Source organism: Phoca vitulina, unplaced genomic scaffold (genome assembly GCF_004348235.1).
Source record: "Phoca vitulina isolate PV1807 unplaced genomic scaffold, GSC_HSeal_1.0 scaffold3, whole genome shotgun sequence".
NCBI classification, from domain to species: Eukaryota; Metazoa; Chordata; class Mammalia; order Carnivora; family Phocidae; genus Phoca; species Phoca vitulina.
In genome coordinates, this window is record NW_022589706.1 from 35,728,119 (window position 1) to 35,750,880 (window position 22,762).

Here is a 22,762-nt window from a genome sequence, read left to right on the forward strand (position 1 = left end):
TTGTGTACTTGTATTTCATATTAAAACATTGAAGTTAAAAAAAATGAGATAGTATCTCATGCAAAGTACAGGAGTACGTAAGTGCTCAGTTAATCGGGCAGCTTAAAAAAGAACCGATTCATCAAACACAGGTCAAGCGTCTGCCGTGTTCCAGGCACAGAGCGAGGTGCGGTCATAGCTCGGTGAACGCCGTAGCCTCCCTGAAGCAGGTGACGAAGACGGTCATCCTTTGAATAATTTGAGAAGCCATCATTACATGTTTCTATTTGCCTTTGTTTTCTCCAATACTAGATAAAAAATTCCTAGTGTGAATAAATATTGAGAGACTTCGTTTTCTAGTGATTATGGCATGCAAACAGGAAGTCATATTAGGAGTGAATTATGGAATGCTTCTGCACATTATTAGCTGATTCAACAAGATTTTTTAAATTACCAACTACACAAATACCTCTTTACCACCAATAAATAGGAAATAGCAGCATTCCTTAGAAGCATTTAGGTGTACACTGTAACTAAAATTAATGTTATTTTCTGCAATTAACTGAGTCACCAGTTAATCACCACTTTTTTTTTTCCTTATAACATCATAAGTATACAAAGAAGAAAGAGTGCAGAACTTGTAGTCTGTAGTTATAATTTTGGTCCTGTTGTAAGATAACCTCAGTGGGTTCCAGTCCTCTTGTTTCTGAATTGGATAAAATTATTTTTTCCAGCCCACATTATAGGGTTATTGGGCTGATCAAATACTAACAGGTAAGGAAACATAAAATTTGTTCTCTCTCTCACTCCCTCCCCCCCCTTCTTTCCTCTCCTTTTTTGATACTCATACATACACTGTTTTTTAAAAAAATATTTAATCTCTATACCCAACATGGGGCTCAAACTCATGACCCTGAGATCAAGAGTTGCATGCTCCTCCAGCTGAGCCAGCCAGGCACCCCAATATACTATTTATTTTTATTATTATCACTGGATGAAATTTATCTCCTGAGAAAATGTGAAACCAAATTCATAGATTTTTTTTCCCCAATAATATATTGCTAAAATATATTTGCATGAAAACACTATCTGTGGTACAGTGACCTTGGAATTCTCTTGACTAGATTTGAATCCCAGTTGTGTGCTTCAGAAGGAACAGAATTCACTGCAGACCGTTGAGGAACTGCTCACCAAGATGTCGGAAGGGTCAAAACAACAGATAAGAGATACTACAGTAGTTGGGAAGAGGGGCCATGAAGCATAAAGAGTGCAGCTACTGGGGAGGAAATACTCAAACCTCTCTCTCCTCCCACCTTTTTATCTCCTACTGGTGCCTCCAATTGGCGAAACCTAACCGGATATCAGCAGAAAAGAGAGAGCCAGGAGATGAAATCTGCATGCGTGAGCCTCTCGGGACACAGAGAAGGGCTGAGAACAGATCCGAACATGGAAGTTAGAAAATAACCATAGGCATGGTCCTTAGCCTCATTTAAAAATAGAGCTAATGCCTGCCTCTCCAGTTATTGTGAATATTCGGTGTCAAAGATGTTTAACAAATGGTCATTCTTTCACTCTTCTATTTCTTAAGACATCTTTTAATAGTACTCAGCTGTCTGTACATTCTTATCTAGGCTTAATTCTGTCTTCAGATCCTACCTCAGTGACGTTTCTCCAATCTTCTCAGTTCAGTTCTTGGTCATCTCTGTCTTTGTCATGGTTTGTTTTTTGTTTTGGGTTTTTGTTTTGTTTTGTTTTTGCTTAAGTCATTATTAGGTACCTGTCTCTATAAATGCCTATGTGAGTTCTACTGCCTGTTTGCTGTTGGATCCATTCCTGGCTTGTCTCCCTCTTGGCTAAACATTGCAGGGAACCACATTTCCCAGAGTCTGCTGCTTTCTGGCTCCTGGATAGGTTTAGCCCATGGAAGGCCTTAGTGCAAGGCTGGAGCGCTGGAGGAAGAGAGAAGACAAGGTGTTTCTCATGATCTCTCGCTCTCTTTTTTTTCTCTTTCTTCTTTCTCTGCTGTCTCTGGCAGCAGCCGAGTCCCTCCTGTGGCTCTAACTGCTCCTTAGGTGGCCCCAGCACCATCTCCCACCAGTCAGGGCGGTGGGAGTGCAGACTCTGGGCATATCATCTCTTGTTGCCCCTCTAGCCCGACCAGTGCTACTGGTTTCTCATTGTTGCTAAATTCTGGTTGCCTCACTGATTCCTGTTTTGCTTCCCATCACCTAGGTAACCAATTTCCTGTATTAAATTCAGCCTGTTTAAAACACCTAGAGTGGTTTCAGTTTTCCTGGCTGGATCATGTCAAATGTGATATCCCTGTTTTTCCCCAAACTGACTGCAAACCTCTCAAAAGCATGATGTACCTACCTAATGATCTGTTACACACCTACAATGCTTAGCCCAATAAAAGCATCATGTTTAGCCAGCTTTTGACCAGGAGAGACAGGGAGGCTTTTAGGAAGTGTTCGGTTGATGGAGCTGAGTAGGTTACATAAGCCTGGTGTGCTCTGTGAACGTTAGGATTTTCCCTCTTACCAGTATTTCTGGCTCTCTTTAAATTTTATTTTATTTTATATTATTACTTTTTACCTACTATTCTTTAGCTGTAATACGGTGGTTAGGTCTTAGATTACTGATGCAATTTCTTCTGGTGAAAAATTGAGCAAATACTGTTTTTGAATAGATACTTAAATCAACTTGACTTCAGCTGATTTGTGGGGAAAGATCATGTTCTTAATCCAGAGTTTGTCAGCCTGCCCAGCCGAAGCACTGTGTCTCTGTCTTGTTCATTTGCATAACATTAAGTTATTTATCCAAGTAGGAATTACTCGGGGTTTGTGTACTGTGTGAAGATATTCTTTGGGAACCATAGGAAGGTATGTACTAGTACTTTTTAAAAAATTGCCTTGCAAATACAATAAAGAAGTACATTTTTACATTTTAGAGATGACCTTGACAGGGAACTTCAGGCAATTGCTGTTTCAAAACTACTGAAAAGGAGCTCCGATCAAGTGATATTCCTGGGATATATCACGTCAGCACCTGGTTCCAGAGATTATATACAGCTCACCGAACACGGCAATGTGAAGGTAACATAATCTTAATAGGATTTCTGATTTCTTAAGTAAAATGTTTCTTCTTCATGTTAAAAAAAACCCCAGTGCAACAATTTAATATGTATTTTGATTATAGACTGCTGCGTAGAAAACCAAGAGACATACTGGCTTTAAACAACAGCAACCGTCAGTGGCTCCTGGATCTGCAATTTGGACAGGGCCGGGAGGGGATAGCTCATCTCTGCTTCACACAGCTGGGTGGCTCAGCCGGGGACTGGAGGATCCACTTTGCAGATGCTTCCCAGGTGGCCAGCTGGTGCTGGTTGTTGACCAGGAGCTCAGCTGGGGCTTTGGGTGCAGGGTCCTGGTTTCTCTCCATGGGCTAACTTGGGCTTCCTCCCTGCAGATGGCTGGGTTCTCAGCGTGTGTCCCACAGAGAACCAGGAGAAAGTTGTATTGCCTTGTATGGCCTAGCCTTGTGAGTTATAGTGTGACCTGTGCTAGCGTGTGAAGCCTGCTCACATTCAAGAGGGAGAAACAGAAATCCCATCTCTCCATGGGAGGAGTATCAAAGTCACATTATAAGAATACCATATGGAAAGTGAGTTATTGTAGCCAAGTTTAGGAAATATAATCTGCTACCTTATGCAACTTAATTATGATGTTTGAGAGTAAAGGATAGAATGAAATATACAGAGAGGCTGGCTGACCAGCCATATAGGGCCTCACTAACGGAATTACTCCTTACCTGTTCGGATGCAAAACCTCAATTTGTCAGTGTCCCCAGATATGATCATGCTCTGGGGAACTGACACACAAAAATCAAATCCTTGAGCCATATGTGCATTGGAATGCTAAATGCATCAACTGATAAGAAGAAATATAATTGTACTATTTCATTATGCCCTATGTGGATTTCTTGGCCCTTTACCTTTTGTTCTCAACTTCATGTCTTGAGATATTTGTGGAGAAAAAGCCTTACCCCTTTTACCACGTGCTTGGAAAAACAGATGAGAAAGAGCATGGCGTGATGAGGGTTTCCACTGTGGCTTACATAGGAGAGAAATGAATTCCTTTATGTAAAGGTCTGGGCAGGTACTCCAGTACTGGTGCCCTCCATGGTGTCAGGAATGTGCTCCTCTGTCCTGGGCGTCACTTCACAGAGCCTCCATTCCCAAGTTTGCCCCATGGTCCACGATGGCAGCATCCATGCTCTAGTTAGCAAGACAGAGGAAGGGATAAAGAAGGGGCCAAGAGCATATGCAAGTTATCTCTAAAGGCAGATGCCAGGAAAAAGACCTCCAACACGGGTACTTAGATTTCATTGACTGGAATTTAGTCACATGGCCACACCTGGATGTACAGAAAGAAGGTCGGGACTTCACTGTGAAATCTTGATATACACACAGCTAAAAATACTACAACTTGGGGAGGAAGGCAGTCAGATATTGGGGAGATGAGTGAATCTTGGTGACAATGGATGAGGCAGGAAGTGAAGTCAAGACGGACTCCTGATTTCAGCTTCCGTCAGAGGGTTTATGATGGCGACGTTATCAAAGAGGACACTGAAGGAAGAAGAGTTTTGCTAAGATGACAATGAGTCTAGCTCTAGGCTGAGTCGAGGCATCTGTGGGGTATCGATGGGGACGTCCAACGGGCAGCTGGCTCTACAGCTTTGGAATGGAGGAGGGCAGTCACGACTAGAGATACAGATTAAGTTGCTGCCACCGTCTGTGTGATCATGGGAACCACGGAAGTGGATGACACTAAGGTAGAGAATTGCGAAAGGAAGGTCAGAGAAAACCCCTGATAAGGCTACATTTAATGTGGCTATCGTGGGAGTGATGGTGAGGGAAGACAAGGGGAATCACCTCAGAAGGGAGATTAAGGAGAGGCTAGAAGAACAAAAGGAAATCCTGGCGAGTGTGGGTCACAGAGGCTGTATCAGTTGCTGCTGGTTGTTGGCCGGGCCTCTCTCTCCATGTGGTCTCACTAGTCCAACCGGGGCCGCATTTACCAGCTGTGTGACCTGGGGCAAGTTATTTAAAATTTCCTGGCCTCAGTGGCCGCATCTGTAAAATGGTGATAGTCATATCTGTTGTATCACAGGGTGGTTATGAGGATGAAATATAAGATAATGTCTGCAGAGCCCTCAGTCTTGTATGCACGAGGCACTCGGTGAGTGGTAGCTATGTATATGTGTTATATGTATCTGGCTGTATGCATAAAATCAGGTAAGATAATTGTTTAAGAACACGGTCTCTAAAGTACAAAAGAATATTAGACAAGACAGTATTTGGCAAGTCTAAGGAAAAAATGCATCCTAATAAGAGAAGGAATTCTTACAGTGTGTGTGTGCGTGTGCGTGTGTGTGTGAGGGATGTGGATGGTGTTAAGGAAGAGGAATTTTATTTGGTATTTAATCCTCTGTTGGTTACCACTATCATGGTCAGAAGCTGTGTCAAGACTGGCAGTGGATTCTTAAATAGCTTTTTCTATTAGGAAGTTTATTAATGCAGAGAGGAGTTTTAATCATAAATGCTTGGATGAACAGATTTTTCTCTTTAAGAAATGAGTATTTGAATTCTGCAGCCTTAAAATTTGACAGCATCTTTTAAAAATCTAATAAAAAAGTGACGGTTAAACATATTCATAGTTTATTATTCCCTGTATATACAGCTGAATGACTAAATTTTTATTTCTTTCCAAGGCAAACCAGACAGTACTCTTTCAATTTATTTGCTTTTTTCATCATTAACATTTTAAAATTTAATTTTAAAAAATGTATTATCATTTTTCCATGTATGCCAAGGCATGTATATGTGTGTATGTGAGTGTGAGATGTAAGTCATAGTAAAGATTAACAAGCATCCATGTGTTCACCACTAAGCTTATGAAAAAATTTAAAAATAGATAATAAATTATGTTTTCTTTTAGTGATTTAAAAACCTGTTTTAAGTTAAATTTTAATAGTAAAATTGAGAAATGATCAAGAGTCAGGTATATTTTTTATTGATAGGATTCTTTAAAAAGAAGAAGATGGAAATTTCTTCAGTATAAAAGCTCCACATTTAGAGTTTTCCCAGAACATTACAGAAAAACAATGTTTTATGTTCTGCTTCTCTGATGAAAAATAACACTGGTCTTAAGCTTTCAACATCAAAAAGACTCATGATTACTCCCCAAATGTGTTTATTTCCAATGATTCAATTTAACAAACTCAGATTGAGCTCCTGCCGCATGCCAGGCTTCATGCTAAGTACCAGGGAGCCAACGTGATTAAGAGTTCCTCTGCTCGGGAAAGGGAGCGTTGAGACCTATAAACAACTGTACAGAAGGCTGTGGCTGGTGTGTACAAAGTGCTGCATAGCATGACCGAGGAGGATGCGGTAAATTCTGCTGGGCGTGAAAGACCCGGAAAGCCACAGGGAGCCGGCCCCTGTGCTGCTGATTTGCCTGCCTGCCCCTCTCTTTCGCCCACCTTCACCTTTGCACCCCCAGCATCCAGTGCAGAGCCTAGATGGGCACCTAGGAGGTGCTCCAGAAGTATCTGTAGGATGAATAAATAATTTGGACCTTAACGGATCATTAGGAGTGAGGCAGAGAAAACAGCGTGCACAAAATGCATATTTATTACTGTCGTTCACACATTTTCTTGGCAATTCAGAGTAGAGCATTGTTTTTTGTGCTTTAAACGTTCTCTCCTCTGTTCTTTATTTAGGATATTGACAGCACAGATCAAGACAGATGGTGTGAATATATTATGTACCGAGGGCTGATCAGGTGAGCAGAGGTTTGTGGTTGTTGCTGTTTTATTACCTACTATTACTGTGATCTTTTGGGTCTATCCTGGAAGGAAGAACTTTATAGAAGCAATTAATTTTGTTATTTTTTATAAACATTGATTCGGCTAGTTACACAGTTGAACTTTTTTTTTTTTCAAGGCATGGCCTAATGATTTAAGAAAGAATAAATGGTAGAGTAAATTAAGCTTAATTATATAAAAAGGATACTGTGTAAGTTATTAAGCATGATAAGCACATAACTGTCAACACATGTTAGGAACGGCACCAGTTTGGACTGTAGGGCATGGTGGAAACACGGATCATGGAGTAAGAAAGCCCTGGGCTGAATTCCAGCTTTGCCAAGTTCTAATCATGTAATTTTGGGTAGGTTAACTCACTTGTTGGAATCGCTACTATATTGTGGTGAGATCTGTAGGTAAATTATATTTTTAAAAATCCCTGATATAAAAAAGTGAATAATATCCATATAATATATGCATTTATTAGTGTGTGAATTTATATAATGTGAATATATGTATATATGGATATATATATTCATTCCAAAATAATGTATCTAAAGGATCTTAAAATTCAAATATGTAACTGTGTAAATCTGTTTTGAAGGCCCTATTTCCTTAAATAAAGCTAAAGCAGTTTAATACCAAAAAAAGGACCAATGATTTTTTTCATTCATTCATTCAACAAGTAATTATTAAAAAACTATTATGTGCCAGGCATTGTTCTAAGCAGTGGGGATCTAACAGGAAAAAAACACATTCCTTGACTACCATAGAGCTTATATTCCTGTGGGAGGAGACAGAAAATAAGCACATAAGACAGAGAATGACAGGTGGTGATGTGATGGAAAGATGGATGAGGCCAGGTAGGAAGGATGGGCATGGGGAGTGCGGGGCGGGGGGGTGGCTGTGCTATGATCCAGAGGATCGGCAGCAGCCTGAAAGAAATGAGGGAGGTCACCTGCGTATACCCCGGGAAGAGCACTGCCTGCAAGGGAAAGAGCAAGTACAAAAGTTTGAGTGGCACATGCTTAGTATTTGTTGGTAAGAGCGAAGGGGCCAGCAGGGCTGGAGTAGAGTGAGATGGAAGCGAGGTGACATGAGAGAGGTAAGTGGGGACAGATCATGTAGACAGTGGATTGATTCACAGGTCCCTCCTCTTATAGGGTTCTTCAGTGGAGGGAACATGCTGGAGATAGTCCCTGAAACTCACGGCAATCCTCCTGCGAGTACACAATTTGTTGGGGGATATCTGACTTGAGGCCTCTAATACCCTCCTCGGGACAGTGCTGAAACTCTGTGTGGGCTTCTAGGAATGGGCCTCTCTGGCCTGACCCTTCTCCACACAGGCTAGTTCATCACCCAGAGGTGTCTTAGCATTGGCTACCTGAAGTTAGGGGTTGATGGTGAACTTATCACCCCTAAGTAGCCATATATTTTAAGATCTGTGGTCTCCATTTATGAGAGAAAATGGTTGGCTTCTAGGGATGAGAATCACAGGATCAACTTCTCTCCCATTGGAGATATGGCTTGTTCAGTTATGAGTCATAGTCTAGTGAAAGCACACTGTGATGTTCAACTCTTCTTTACCTTGTCATTCAACAAGTATTCGTGGAGCATAATGTATGCCAGGCACCAGGGGTATAAGCAGTAAACAAAACAGAGACGGATCCTTACCCTGGCAGAAGGAAGAAAGACCATAATTCCATGGTGTCATAGTTTAGGAGGTGGTGAGTATGGTGGAAACCAACTGAGCAGGTTAAAGAGCATCCAGAAGATGGAGGTGGGTGCCATTGTAAATAGCCGGTTGGGTGGGTCTTACTGAGAAGGTGACACTGGAGCTAAGATTTGAAGGAGTGGTCCATGTGGCCGAGAGAAGACCCTTCCAGGGACTAGCTTAATGCAAAAGCCTGAAGGCAGGAGTGCAGATGTGTCTGAAGAAAAGTGAGGCTGGTTGGGCTACGGTGTGTGTAGGGGGATGGGGGTGGTAGAAGAGGTAAGGGGTTGTATATGGACAGGGAAGGAAGGCAGAAGATCACGTCAGGTTCTGTGGACTCTTATTAAGACTTAATAAATGGTGACCCTTATTGGTTCCTGAATAAATCCATGGGTTCATGGGTTCATATGCTTGCTGGGATGAGACAAGGAGACCTTTGAGATGCCAAGATAGTTCTGGTTACACTAATAATTCAGAAACTCCAAAAGGCCCAGAACATGCCCACGTGGCTGCAGGACAGATAGCTTGATTATTATTTTGGTGTTTCCAAAGGGTTAAGGTGGGAGGGAGATGCTAAAGTGTTAGTTTATAAAGTATATGATACCAGATTGAAAACACTGTTTCTGTTTTCATTCATATTAAAGTGGTTGTTTTAATGAGGATATTAGAATTTCTAGAAAACAGTTTATGATATATACTGAAGTAGGTATAAAATGAAGTTGTAAATATTGTTAGTTGCCAGGGAACAGTGATATTTATAGTACCAGTGCCCATAATAGCTAATCATTTGGCTCTGTATACTTGTGGCCCAAGACCCTTATCACCTCTCCCTGGAAGAGTGGGGTGGCAGATTTTTAATATATAAATATTTACATATATATGCTAAATATGGCTGGGTGGCTTAAACAACAGAAATTTATTTACTCACTGTTCTGGAGACAGAGACAGAGAAAAAGAGTGTGTTCAAGCACATACGCTGTATGGTGTCTCTTCTTTTTTAAAAAAATGTTTTATTTATGGGCGCCTGGGTGGCTCAGTCATTAAGCATCTGCCCTTCAGCTCAGGTCATGATCCCAGGGTCCTGGGATCCAGCCCCGCATCGGGCTCCCTGCTCCGCGGGAAGCCTGCTTCTCCTTCTCCCACTCCCCTGCTTGTGTTCCCTCTCTTGCTGTCTCTGTCTCTGTCAAATAAATAAATAAAATTTTAAAAAAATGTTTTATTTAAATTCAGTTAGTTAACATATAATGTATTATTAGTTTCAGAGGAAGAGGTCAGTGATTCATCAGTCTTAAATAATACCCAGTGCTCATTACATCACATGCCCTCCTTAATGTCCATCACCCAGTTACCCCATCCCCCTACCCCCCTCCCTTCCAGCAACTCTCAGTTTGTTTCCTATAATTATGAGTCTCTTATGGTTTGTCTTCCTCTCTGATTTCATCTGGTTTTACTTTTTTCCTCTCTTCCCCTATGATCCTTTGTTTTGTTTCTTAAATTCCACATACGAGTGAGATCATATGATAATTGTCTTTCTCTGATAGACTTATTTCACTTCGCCTAATACCCTCTAGTTCCATCCATGTTGTTGCAAATGGCAAGATTTCTTTTTTTGATGGCTGAGTAGTATTCCATTGTGTATACAAACCACCTCTTCTTTATCCATTCATCTGTTGATGGACATCTGGGCTCTTTTCATAGTTTGGCTATTGTGGACATTGCTGCTATAAACATTGGGGTGCAGGTGTCCCTTCAGATCACTACATTTGTATCTTCGGGGTAAATACCCAGTAGTGCAATTGCTGGGTTATAGGGTAGCTCTATTTTCAACTTTTTGAGGAACATCCATACTGTTCTCCAGAGTGGCTGCAGTATGGTGTCTCTTCTTATAAGGACACTAGTCTTACTGAATCAGGGTCCCACCCTTATGACCTCATTCAACTTAATTACTTCCTTGGAGATCCCATCTCCAAATATGGCTACACTGGGTATATAGCTTGACATATGAATTTGGGGGATGATACAAACATTTAGTTTATAACAGATGGAAAAGTAGCAGAACTAGAAAAAAACCCCAAAATTTATATGAAACCACAAAACACCCCAAAGAGTCAAAGCAATCTTGAAAAAGCAAAGCAAAGTGGGAGGCATCACAATTCCAGACTTCAAGCTATATTATAAAGCTGTAGTAATCAAGACAGTATGGTACTGGCACAAAAACAGTCACATAGATCAATGGAACAGCACAGAGAGCCCAGAAATGGACTCTCAAGTCTATGGTCAACTAATCTTCGACAAAGCAGGAAAGACTATCCAATAGAAAAAGACAGTCTCTTCAACAAATAGTGTTGGGAAAACTGGACAGCAACATGCAAAAGACAAGCACAAAATAAATTCAAAATGGATGAAAGATCTAAATGTGAGACAGGAAACCATGAAAATCCTAGAAGAGAAAGGCAGTAACTGCTTTGAGATTGGCCATAGCAACTTCTTTCTAGATATGTCTCCTGAGGCAAGGGAAACAAAAGCAAAACTACACTATTGGGACTACATCAAAATAAAAAGCTTCTGCACAGCAAAGGAAACAATCAACGAAACTAAAAGGCAACTTACAGCATGGGAGAAGATACAGAAGATATTTGCAAATGTCATATCTGATAAAGGGTATCCAAAATTTATAAAACTCAACACCCCAAAAATGAATAATCCAATTAAAAATGGGCAGAAGAAATGAACAGATATTTCTCCAAAGAAGACATCTAGATGGCCCAATAGACACATGAAAAGATGCTCACTATCAGTCATCAACAGGGAAATGCAAATCAAAACTACAGTGAGATCACCTCACACCTGCAGAATGGTTAAAATAAAAAACACAAGAATAATAAGTGTTGGCGAGGATATGGAGAAAAAGGGACCCTCTTGCACTGTTGGTGGGAATGCAAACTGGTGCAGCCACTGTGGAAAACAGTATGGAGGTTCCTCAAAAAGTTAAAAATAGAATTACCATATGATCTAGGAATTGTACTACTGGGTATCTGCCCCCAAAATACAAAAACACTAATTCAGAGGGATACATGCACTCCTATGTTTATAGCAGCATTATTTACAATAGCCAAATTATGGAAGCAGCCCAAGTGTCCATCAATAGATGAATGGATAAAGAGGAAATGGTATATATACACAGTGGAATATTATTCAGCCATAAAAAGAATAAAATCTTGCCATTTGCAATGCCATGGATGGAGCTAGAGAGTATAATGCTAAGCAAAATAAGTCAGTCAGAGAAAGACAAATACTATATGATTTCACTCATATGTGGAATTTAAGAAACAAAACAAATGAGCAAAGGGGAAAAAAAAGAGAGAGGGAGGCAAACCAAGAAACAGACTCTTAACTATAGAGAACAAACTGATGGTTAGCAGAGGGGAGGTTGGTGGGGGGATGGGTGAAGTAGGTGATGGGGATTAAGGAGGGCACTTGTGATGAGCACCAGGTGATGTATGAAAGTGTTGAATCACTATATTGTACACCTGAAACTAATATTACACTGTATGTTAACTAATTGGAATTTAAAATAAAAAAACAAATTTAATGAAGTTAGGGATTATTGTTTTTCAGTTTCTGTCCATAAAACCAATTCTATAAACTTTATATCAACCATCTAATTCAATGATGTGCACTTCATAAGCACTTAATAAATCCTTACTGGACAATAAGAGATTCCTTGTTTTAGTAGACAATTTGGATTGTCTGGTTCCTTATCTTCAAGGACTTTTAGAAGGACCTTGAAGGCAGTGTCTATGAAATGAGTTATAACTTTGATCTTAGAGATTTGATAAATAACAAAAGTTAGATTTACTAGAGACAGTGACCGTAAATTACAGGGAACTGCACAGATTTGGGACCTGGGCTTAGACAAATAGCTCAGCCTGTCAGACACCTGTCACCCCATTCTGATGCTGTCACAGCTCTCCTCTTTCCCTTCATGGTGGGCAGACCTGCTGCCTCCACGTGCCCCAGCTCTGGGTTTCTGTCTCTATTTGGCATGTAGTTACAGGTTTTGTTTTGAATGTTTCTCCTACTACTTGTCTGGCTCAAGCCCCCACCGCCTGTCACCTAAATCCTTGCCGTGGCCTCCTAACTGGTCTCCCTTCCCTGGAGTCTGTTCTCTACACAGTCGCCATTGCATTTCTGCACAGAACCGCTTGGATTTCCATCTCACTGTCGGAAGAAGATCTGAAGTCCTTAGAGGGGTCTGCACGGAAAGCTTTGTATCATCCACCATCCCCGACATGCGTGCAAACTCATCTCCTACTGTGTTTGCCCTTATGCACTCCACTCCAGTCACTGGCCCTCAAAAAAGTCAAGCACGTTCTCCTTCGGGATATTTGCATTTGCTGCTCCCTTTCCCTAGAGCGCCCTTCTGCCAACATCTGTCTGGGTTGTTTCTTCATTCAATCTTTTTGCCAGTGTCACTCTGTCAGAGCGGTATGCTGAGCATCTACTGTAAACTAGCGACCTCTGCCACTTAGCATTTCCTGTCCGCTCTACTCTTATTCTTCCGGGGTACTTAGGTACTTTTCACCACCTGATAGATTTTATACCTACATACATATTTAATTTGTTCTCCCCAACTAGAATCAAAGCTCCACGAGGGCAAGGGTTTTGTTTTGTTCACTGTTTATCCCTCCTATCGAGAATGATGCCTGCATGTGGTAGGGACTTGATATATATTTGTTCACTGAAAAGCGAATGAATGAAGTGGATAGTGTTTTTTTTTCTTGAAGAGGCAAAATATAAATAAAATGAATTCTTGGTTGCCCATGGTTCCCCCGTTTTTCCATCTGGGCCTCACTGTAACTATTTGGATAACATCTATAAAATGCTTTGATTTCCTGTAGAACTGAAAGCTCTAAGCAAAAACAGGATGTGTAATTTTTTTTTCAGACATACAATATCTTTTATTTTAGACTTGTAAATGTGGATGAAAATATGTGTGTGGTATTTGAATTTTTAAAGGTAAGAAAGAGTTTAGGCATATCCTCCTGTCATTCTGGAGAACTCCTGTTCTTGATGCAAAACATAATTGTGTGATAGGTGATTTGTAGAGACCAGAATATTCATTAGTGTTTGTTTAGTTGATTAAATCTGTGTGCATGTTCCTTATTCATTTATATAATAAGAGCAATATTTTGATAAATATTTGGAGTAATAAATCAAGCTAATTCTAGTGATGTACAGAGTAGAGTTATAAATGGGAAATTGGCCTAATAATGCAGGTGATATCTATTAGATCTCATCAGATTTCTGTACGGTGATAAAACCTTTACAACCCATTTCTATTTCTGCCATAGGCTGGGTTATGCAAGAATCTCCCACGCTGAACTGAGTGACTCTGAAATTCAGGTGGCCAAATTTAGGATCCCTGATGACCCCATTAATTATAGAGACAACCAGAAAGTGGTCACAGACCAGAGGGAAGTTCCAAAGGAAATTCATTTCAATCCTAGGTGAGTGCATTCCTTCATGAGGCACCACATCCCCTCTACAGACCTAAATATATTATCCTGCGATGAGTTCCAAATTAAATATGGTTCTAGAGGTTTGTTCAGGTAAGGATGGTCATGGTAAAAATGATAAGATCCTGCCTGGATTGAAGTTATGGTTCCTGCTTTCTGGGATAGAGTAACACGTTATGGTCCCAGGGTCAGGTGAAAAAGATCACATTGGCATCATCTTCATCACCATCACCATCACCACCGCAATGACAGCTAAAATTTGAGTGTTCTGTGTTCCAGACCCTGTTCTAGGTGCTTTCGGTATTATCTCAGTTAATCATTCTTGGGTTGGTACTCTCATTATCCTCATTTTATAGGTAAGAAGTTCAGGCTGAGGAAAATGAAATGACTTCACTGGGGTTACACGGCTAGTGAATGACAGAGCTCAGAAGTGGGAAGGAAGGCTGTTAGCATGGTTGGGTTGCTGAGAGTCTCAGCTCTGGCTGCACACTGGACTCACCTGGGGAGTCCCACCTCTGGGCTTTGGGTTTTCAAAAATCGTTCCCAGTTATTCTAATGTGCAATTAGGATTGAGGCTACGTAGAGAGGATAATTCATTTCCACTGCAGAGATTCTAGCATGTGAAATATATTGGATTTTGTTTAGTTCTAAATAGAGGTTATCTGAGAAATCTGTTTGCAGCAAATTATGTGCTTTAAATTATGTGTTTTTTTTTTCTTCTCACGACTAATGAGAAGAAATGTCTGCATAAAACCAAGCCCAGAACATATCATATATGTTATTATTATTTGACATTTCTACTACTTTTACCAGCTAATCGCTGTAGAAGCTTCTCAAACTTCATTTTATTTGCTCCCCAGGGCATGGAGGGTGTGGGTGAGGGACAGTGGAATTTATCTGTTTTCTTTTTCTTCCTTGTCTCTCCTTACAACAAGAAAAAAACTGTACCAAAGTGTAGGGAATGAATGTAAGAAGAGCTATAACAAGTCTTGATTGCTTGCATCGCTGTGTTTGATGTCACCCCTTGTGTGTGTAATATGCTAGTGAAGAACATGGGCTCCGAGGCAAGTTACCCGGATCCAATCCTCACTCTTGCCAGCAAACAGCTGGGGAACTGTGGGCGAGTTGGCTAATCTCTCTAAGCCTCAAGTCTCTCACCTGCAAAATGGGAAAAACAGTAGTGTTCACCTCCTAAGGTAATTTGAGGTTTGAATGAAACATAGAGCTCCTAGAATAGCATGGTGATACATGTGATTTTTTTTTCCTGTTCACACATTTGTGCTGTCCATGTACTTTTGGCACATTTCAATAAAGCTCCTTGGAAAAAAAAAAGAGGACGTGCATGGTGAATGCTGAATAGGCAGTAGATACAATAGCAACAGTAATACTTGTAATCGTCACAGAAGTGAAATCCAAAGTTTTCTCCTTTTGTTGACAGAGGTGACTTCTTACATGGAAACTAGAAAATCTGGGAAGATAAAGGTTCCCCTGTTTCCTTATTCTCATACATCAAGAGTGTGGAGAAGTCCAAATAAAATATTTGTTAGCTAATCACAACTGCAGATTGATCCAAACCACCTGTGAAGGGAGCTCGATCTGCTTTCCCAGTTTAATTATGAAAATAGCAGAAGCATAAGTAGAAAGCTTGTATTAATTTAAAAATTCCGCATATATATATAAACATTTATCAAATAAAAATAGTCAAAGAATACTAAGTTCATCAAAAATCCCATTCCTTAATTCAGCAAGTTCTCATTGAGTACCACGATGTCATCACCATGCTAGGCCTTGTGCTAGATACTGAGGACAAAACGGTGAATAAGACCAAGTCTTTGTTGTAAGGGAGCTTATGTTCTAGTGGGGAGATAAGCAATTCAAAAGTTATCACTGGTAATAGTTTTGGATACATCTTTGCTTTTTATGTGCTTATATATCTATATATCACACAATTATCTCAACTTTATAATTGTATGAAACATATATGTATGTGTGTGTATGTTCATTCTATTTATTAATCTCATTTTTCCTCTCCAAATAGTGTATGATGAGCCTCCTTCCACAATAATGTATTCTTCTGAAAATGTTTTTAAATGATTGCATAATATTCTATTATATGGATATACCAAATATAACTAACCAAGTTAGTTGTTTTTGCACATTTATTCTTTCATTATTTTAAGAAGTCTTCTGGGGACTCCTTATTAAATCTTTGGGCATATCCTTGATTAATTTCCTAGGACTCAGTTCTAGTCATAGAATAGCAGCTCAAAGGTGCTATTTTAATATTCCTTATTATTGTCTTGAGATGACAAAAAAAACCCAGACCCCCTATGTCCTGCGTTACGGAGGCTATGTGGATATTGCGATTGCTGATGAAGAAAAGGAAGTCAGTGGCTTCATTTACTCAGGTCTTACCTTCCCTTCTAGTGCCTTTTGAATCTCATCATCCCAGCCAGAGCTGTAAAATTAATTAAGTATTCATCAGCAAGCTAAGGTGTTCATCTGTAGCACCTGTGGAAGACTTAGAAGTTGAAATTGTGCCAAAGTAGATTACATATGCATTAATGTGACATAAATAACATTTCAGCTTTCATGATCCCTTCATCCATAAAACGGATATTATTCAAACTGTAGACTAGAGAGAAAATCCAGACTTATTTTCCACCAATGTTATCAGCCAATAATTCTTAAACAGTTGTGCTTTTGGAATGATTCATAACCATGGAAAGAGGACTTTGAAGGTTAAAATTGTAGTCTGCCTTTCCCATATGCATGAATCCTTTTTTATTTCTGCATTTGCTGTTTTGTAAATTGATCATATCTCTCCTGGTTTTATAATAGATAAGTAAAACCATAATAGATTATGGTTGAAATTTTATATAAGAATGTACTTTTCTGAATGGCTTTTACATGACAATTACATTTTTTTTTAGATTTGGATCCTACAAAGAAGGACACCATTATGAGAATAATCATCATTTTCATATGAGTACACCCAAATACTTTTTATAAATGATTTAAAACAGGATTCATTGACTGAGCAAGTCTAAGGGAAACAAAAGTAGAAGAAGAAGAAGAAGAGATGAACGAAAGTGGGGAACTACCCACAAAGAACCTCAATTTTGAAAAAAATATGGTACTTACGCAGTGGGAAATTCTATCAATTTATAAAATATATTGCTAAGTAAAAGCATTTCTCCAAATTGTTTTTCTTAAGTTTCTGATAAAATACAGAATGTGGGGTAATATAAGAAAGTTTTACTGCTAATTTATTCTGTTGTTTTGGATGGAATGTTCTCTATATATCTGTTATGTCCATCTGATCTAAGGTATCATTCAAAGACACTCTTTCCTTATTGATTTTCTGCCTGGATGATCTATCCATTGATGTAAGTGAGGTGTTAAAGTCCCCTACTATTATTGTATTACCATCAATTGCTCTCTTTATGCCTGTTAGTATGTGCTTTATGCATTTAGGTACTCCAGTGTTGGGTGCATAGATATTTATAACTGTTATACTCTGTTGTTGGATTGATCCCTTTATCATTATGTAAATGGCCTTCTTTGTCTCTTGTTACAGTCTTTGTTTTGTCTGATTTTGTCTGTTTTGTTTAATATAAGTATTGCTACTCCATATTTTTTTTTTTTTGCTTCCATTTGCATGGTAAATGTGTTTCCATCCCTTCACTTTCAGTCTGTATGTGTCTTTATGTCTGAAGTGAGTCTCTTGTAGGCAGCAAACTGTTTCCTTTGCTGTGCAGAAGCTTTTAATCTTGATGAAGTCCCAATAGTTCATTTTTGCCTTTGTTTCCCTTGCCTCTGGAGACGTGTCTAGCAAAACGTTGCTGTGGCCGAGGTCAAAGAGGTTGCTGCCTGTGTTCTCCTCTAGGATTTTGATGGATTCCTGTCTCACATTGAGGTCTTTCATCCATTTTGAGTCTATTTTTGTGTATGGTGTAAGAAAATGGTCCAGTTTCATTTTTCTACATGTGGCTGTCCAATTTTCCCAGCACCATTTGTTGAAGAAACTGTCCTTTTCCATTGGATATTCTTTCCTGCTTTGTTGAAGATTAGTTGACCATAGACTTGAAAGTCCATTTCTGGGTGCTCTCTTCTGTTCCATTGATCTATGGGTCTGTTTTTGTGCCAGTACCATACTGTCCTGATGATTACAGCTTTGTAATAGAGCTTGAAGTCTGGAATTGTGATGCCACCAACTTTGGTTTTCTTTTTCAATATTCTTTTGGCTATTTGGGGTCTTTTCTGGTTCCACACAAATTTTAGGATTATTTGTTCCAACTCTGTGAAAAATGTTGATGGTATTTTGATAGGGATTGCACTGAATGTCTAGGTTGCTCTGGGTAGCACAGACATTTTAACAATATTTGTTCTTCCAATCCATGAGCATGGAATGTTTTTCCATTTCTTTGTGTCTTCCTCAATTTCTTTCATAAGTGTTCTGTACCTTTTGGAGTACAGATCCTTCACCTCTTTGGTTAGGTATCTTATGGTTTTTGGTGCAACTATAAATGGGATCAATTCCTTAATTTCTCTTTCTTCTGTCTCATTGTTAGTGTATAGAAATGCAACTGATTTCTGTCATTGATTTTATATCCTGCCACATTGCTGAATTCCTATGAGTTCTGGCAATTTTGGGGTGGAGTCTTTTGGGTTTTCCACATAAAGTAGGATGTCATCTGAAAAAATGCTCCACATCGCTTGGCATCAGGGAAATACAAATCAAAACCACAATGAGATACCGCCTCACACCAATCAGAATGGCTAAAATTAGCAAGACAGGAAACAACAAATGTTGGCAAGGATGCAGAGAAAGGGAAACCCTCTTACACTGTTGGTGGGAATGCTAGCTGGTACAGCCACTCTGGGAAACAGTATGGAGGTTCCTCAAGAAGTTAAAAATAGAACTACCCTACGACCCAGCAATTGCACTATTGGGTATTTACCCTGAAGATACAAATGTAGTGATCTGAAGGGGCACCTGCACCCCAATATTTATAGCAGCAATGTCCACAATAGCCACACTACAGAAAGAGCCAAGATGTCCATTGACAGATGAATGGATAAAGAAGAGGTGGTATATATATACAATGGAATATTACTTAGCCATCAGAAAGGGTGAATACTTACCATATACATTGACATGGATGGAACTGGAGGGTATTATGCTGCGCTAAATAAGTCAATCAGAGAAAGACAATTATCATATGGTTTCACTTATATGTGGAACATAAGAAACAGCAGAGGACCACAGGGGAAAGGAGGGAAAACAAAATGGGAAGTCATCAGAGAGAGAGAAAAAACCATGAGAGACTCTTAACTATAGAAAACAAACTGAGGTTGCTGGAGGGGCATGGGTGTGGGGATGGGGTAATTTGATGATGGGCATTAAGGAGGACACGTGATGTGATGAGCACTGGGTGTTATACGAAACTGATAAATTGTTGAATACTACATCTGAAACTAATGATGTACTATAAATTGGCTAATTGAATTTAAATAAAAAAAATAAAGAAGAACTAATATCTGTTCCAAATACATTCTATGAGGCCAGGATTACCCTGATACCAAAACACAACAAAAAAAGGAAACTATAGGCCAATATCCCTGATGAACATAGATGCAAAATTCCTCAACAAAATATTAGCAAACTGCATTCAACAATACATTAAAAGGATCATTGGGGTCAAGTGGGATTTATCTCAGGGATGCAAGGATGGTTCAATACGTGCAAATCAATCAATGTGACACACCACTTCAACAAAATGAAAGATAAAAATCATATGGTCATCTCAATAGATGCTGAAAAAGCATTTGATAAAATTCAACATCCATTCATGTCAAAAACTCAACAAAGTGGGTGTAGAGGGAACATACCTCAATATAATAAAGGTCACATATGAAAGATCCACAGCTAACATCATACTCAATGGTGAAAAACTGAGAGAGCTTTCCCTCTAAGATCAGGAATAAGACAAGGATGTCCACTCTCACCTCTTTTATTCAACATAGTACTGGAAGTCCTAGCCATAGTAATCAGACTAGAAAGAAAGAAAAATAAGAGGCATCAATATTGGTAAAGAAGTTAAACGTCACTATTTGCTGATAACATAATACTATACATAGAAAATCCTAAAAACTTCACCCAAAACTACTAGAAGTAATAAATGAATTCAGTAAAGTTCCAGGATACTAAGTTAATACCCAAAAATCGATAGCATTTCTATATACTAACAACAAAGTAGCAGAAAGAGAAATTAAGAAAATAGTTCCCTTTATAATTGCACCAAAAAGAATAAAATACCTAGGAATAAACTTAACCTAGGAGGTGAAAGACCTATATTCTGAAAACTATAAAACTTGCATGAAATTGAAGATGACACAAACAAATGGAAAGATATTCCATGCTCGTGGATTGGAAGAATTAATAGTTAAAATATCCATATTACTCAAAGCAATCTAGAGATTCAATGCATTCCCTATCAAAATACCAAGAACTACAACAAACAGTCCTAAAATTTGTATAGAATCACAGAAGACCCCAAATAACCAAAGCCATCTTGAGAAAGTTGAACAAAGGTAGAAGTATCACACTCCCAGATTTTAAGATATACTACAAAGTTGCAGTTATCAAAACAATATGGTACTGGCACAAAAAAGGACTTATGTATCAATGGAATAGAATAGAGAGCCCAGAAATAAATACATGCTTATGTGGCCAATTAATTTATAATAAATGAGGCAAGACTATACAATGGGGTAAAGACCATCTCTTCAATAAATTGTATTGGGGAACACTGGACACTTACATGCAGGAATGAAAGTGGACCACTTTCTTACACCACACACAAAAATAAACTCAAAATGGATTAAAGACCTAAATGTGAGACCTGAAACTGTAAGTCCTAGAAGAGAACACAGGCAGTAATTTCTCAGATATGAGATGTAGCAACATTTTTTCCAGGTATGTCTCCTAAGGCAAGAGCAAAAATAAATTATTGGGACTGCATCAAAATAAAAAACTTTTGCACAGGGAAGGAAACCATCAACAAAACAAAAAGCCGACCTATTAAATGGGAGAAGATATTTTCAAATGATCTATCCAATAACGGGTCAATATTTAAAATATACAAAGAACTTATACAACTCAACACCAAAAAAACAATCTGATTAAAAAATGGGCAGTCAGTTATCATATGGTTTCACTTATTTGTGGAACATAAGGAATAGCATGGAGGACATTAGGAGAAGGAAGGTAAAAATGAAGGGGGCGGGAATCGGAGGGCAAGATGAACCATGAGAGACTATGGACTCTGAGAAACAAACAGGGTTTTAGAGGGGAGGGGGGTGGGGGGATGGGTTAGCCCCGTGATGGGTATTAAGGAGGGCACGTACTGCATGGAGCACTGGGTGTTATATGAAAACAATGGATCGTGGATCACCACATCAAAAACTAATGATATATTGTATGGTGACTAACATAACATAATAAAATAAAATAAAATCAATGGGCAGAGGCCCTGAATAGACATTTTTCCAAAGAAGACATCCAGATGGCCCAACAGATACATGAAAAGATGCTCAACATCATTCGTCATCAGGGAGATGCAAATCAAAACCACAATAAGGTATCACCTTATACCTGTCAGAATGGCTAAAATAAAAAGGATAAGAAATGACAAGTGTTGGCAAAGATGTGGAGAAAAAGGAACCCTTGTGCACTGTTGATGGAAATGCAAATTGGTGCAGCCACTGTGGAAAACAGTATGGAGGTTCCTCAAAAAATTAAAATAGAAATATGATATGATCCAACAATTCCACTACTGGGTATTTTCTCAAAGAAAATGAAAACACTGCTTTGAAATTTGTAGCATTATTTACAATAGCCATGATATGGAAGCAACCTAAGTGTCCATTGATAGATAAATGGGTAAGGAAGATGTGATATGTACACACACACACACGCACACACACACACACGGGAATATTATGTAGCCATACAAAAGGGTGAGGTTGTGTCATTTGGGACAGCATGGATGGACCTAGAAGGTATTGTGCTAAGTGAAGTAAGTTAGACTGAGAAAGACAAATATGACTTCAATCATATGTGGAATCTAAAAAACAAATAAATGAATAAACAAACAAAAAGCAGAACCAGACCTATAAATATAGATGGTTGCCAGAGGGGAGGGGGAAGGAGAGTTGGGCAAAAATAGGTGAAGGGGGGGTGCCTGGGTGGTTCAGTGGTTAAGTGTCTGCCTTCAGCTCAGGTCATGATCCCAGGGTCCTGGGATTGAGCCCCACATCGGGCTCCCTGCTCCACGGGGAGCCTGCTTCTGCCTCTGCCCCTCTCCCCAGTTCATGCACTCTCTCTCTCTCTCTCATTCTCTCAAATAAATAAATAAAAAACCTTTTAAAAAATTGGTGAAGGAGAGTGGGAGATTCCAGTTATGGAATGAATAAGTCATGGGAATAAAAGGCATAACACGGGGAATGTAGTCGATGCAATTGTAGTAACGCTCTATGGGGACAGATGGTCGCTGCACTTGTGGTGAGCACAGCATAATGTATAAACTTGTCAAATCACTATGCTGCACACCTGCAACTCATGTAACATTGTCAACTATACTCAAATTTAAAACAATTTTAATTAAATAAAAAATAA

General features: G+C 39.2%; 1 protein-coding gene across 1 annotated transcript in view; it reads left to right on the forward strand.

The window, feature by feature from the left end:
• CWH43 (cell wall biogenesis 43 C-terminal homolog) overlaps nt 1-17,124 on the forward strand; it is a 49,121-nt gene extending 31,997 nt beyond the window's left edge. Inside the window, exons 13-16 of the mRNA XM_032397921.1 lie at nt 2,930-3,074; nt 6,763-6,824; nt 13,915-14,070; nt 17,013-17,124. Coding sequence (XP_032253812.1) covers nt 2,930-3,074; nt 6,763-6,824; nt 13,915-14,070; nt 17,013-17,091 — 442 coding nt within the window. The 3' untranslated portion in view covers nt 17,092-17,124. The remainder of the gene's footprint in view (nt 1-2,929; nt 3,075-6,762; nt 6,825-13,914; nt 14,071-17,012) is intronic.
• The last annotated feature ends 5,638 nt before the right edge of the window (nt 17,125-22,762 follow it).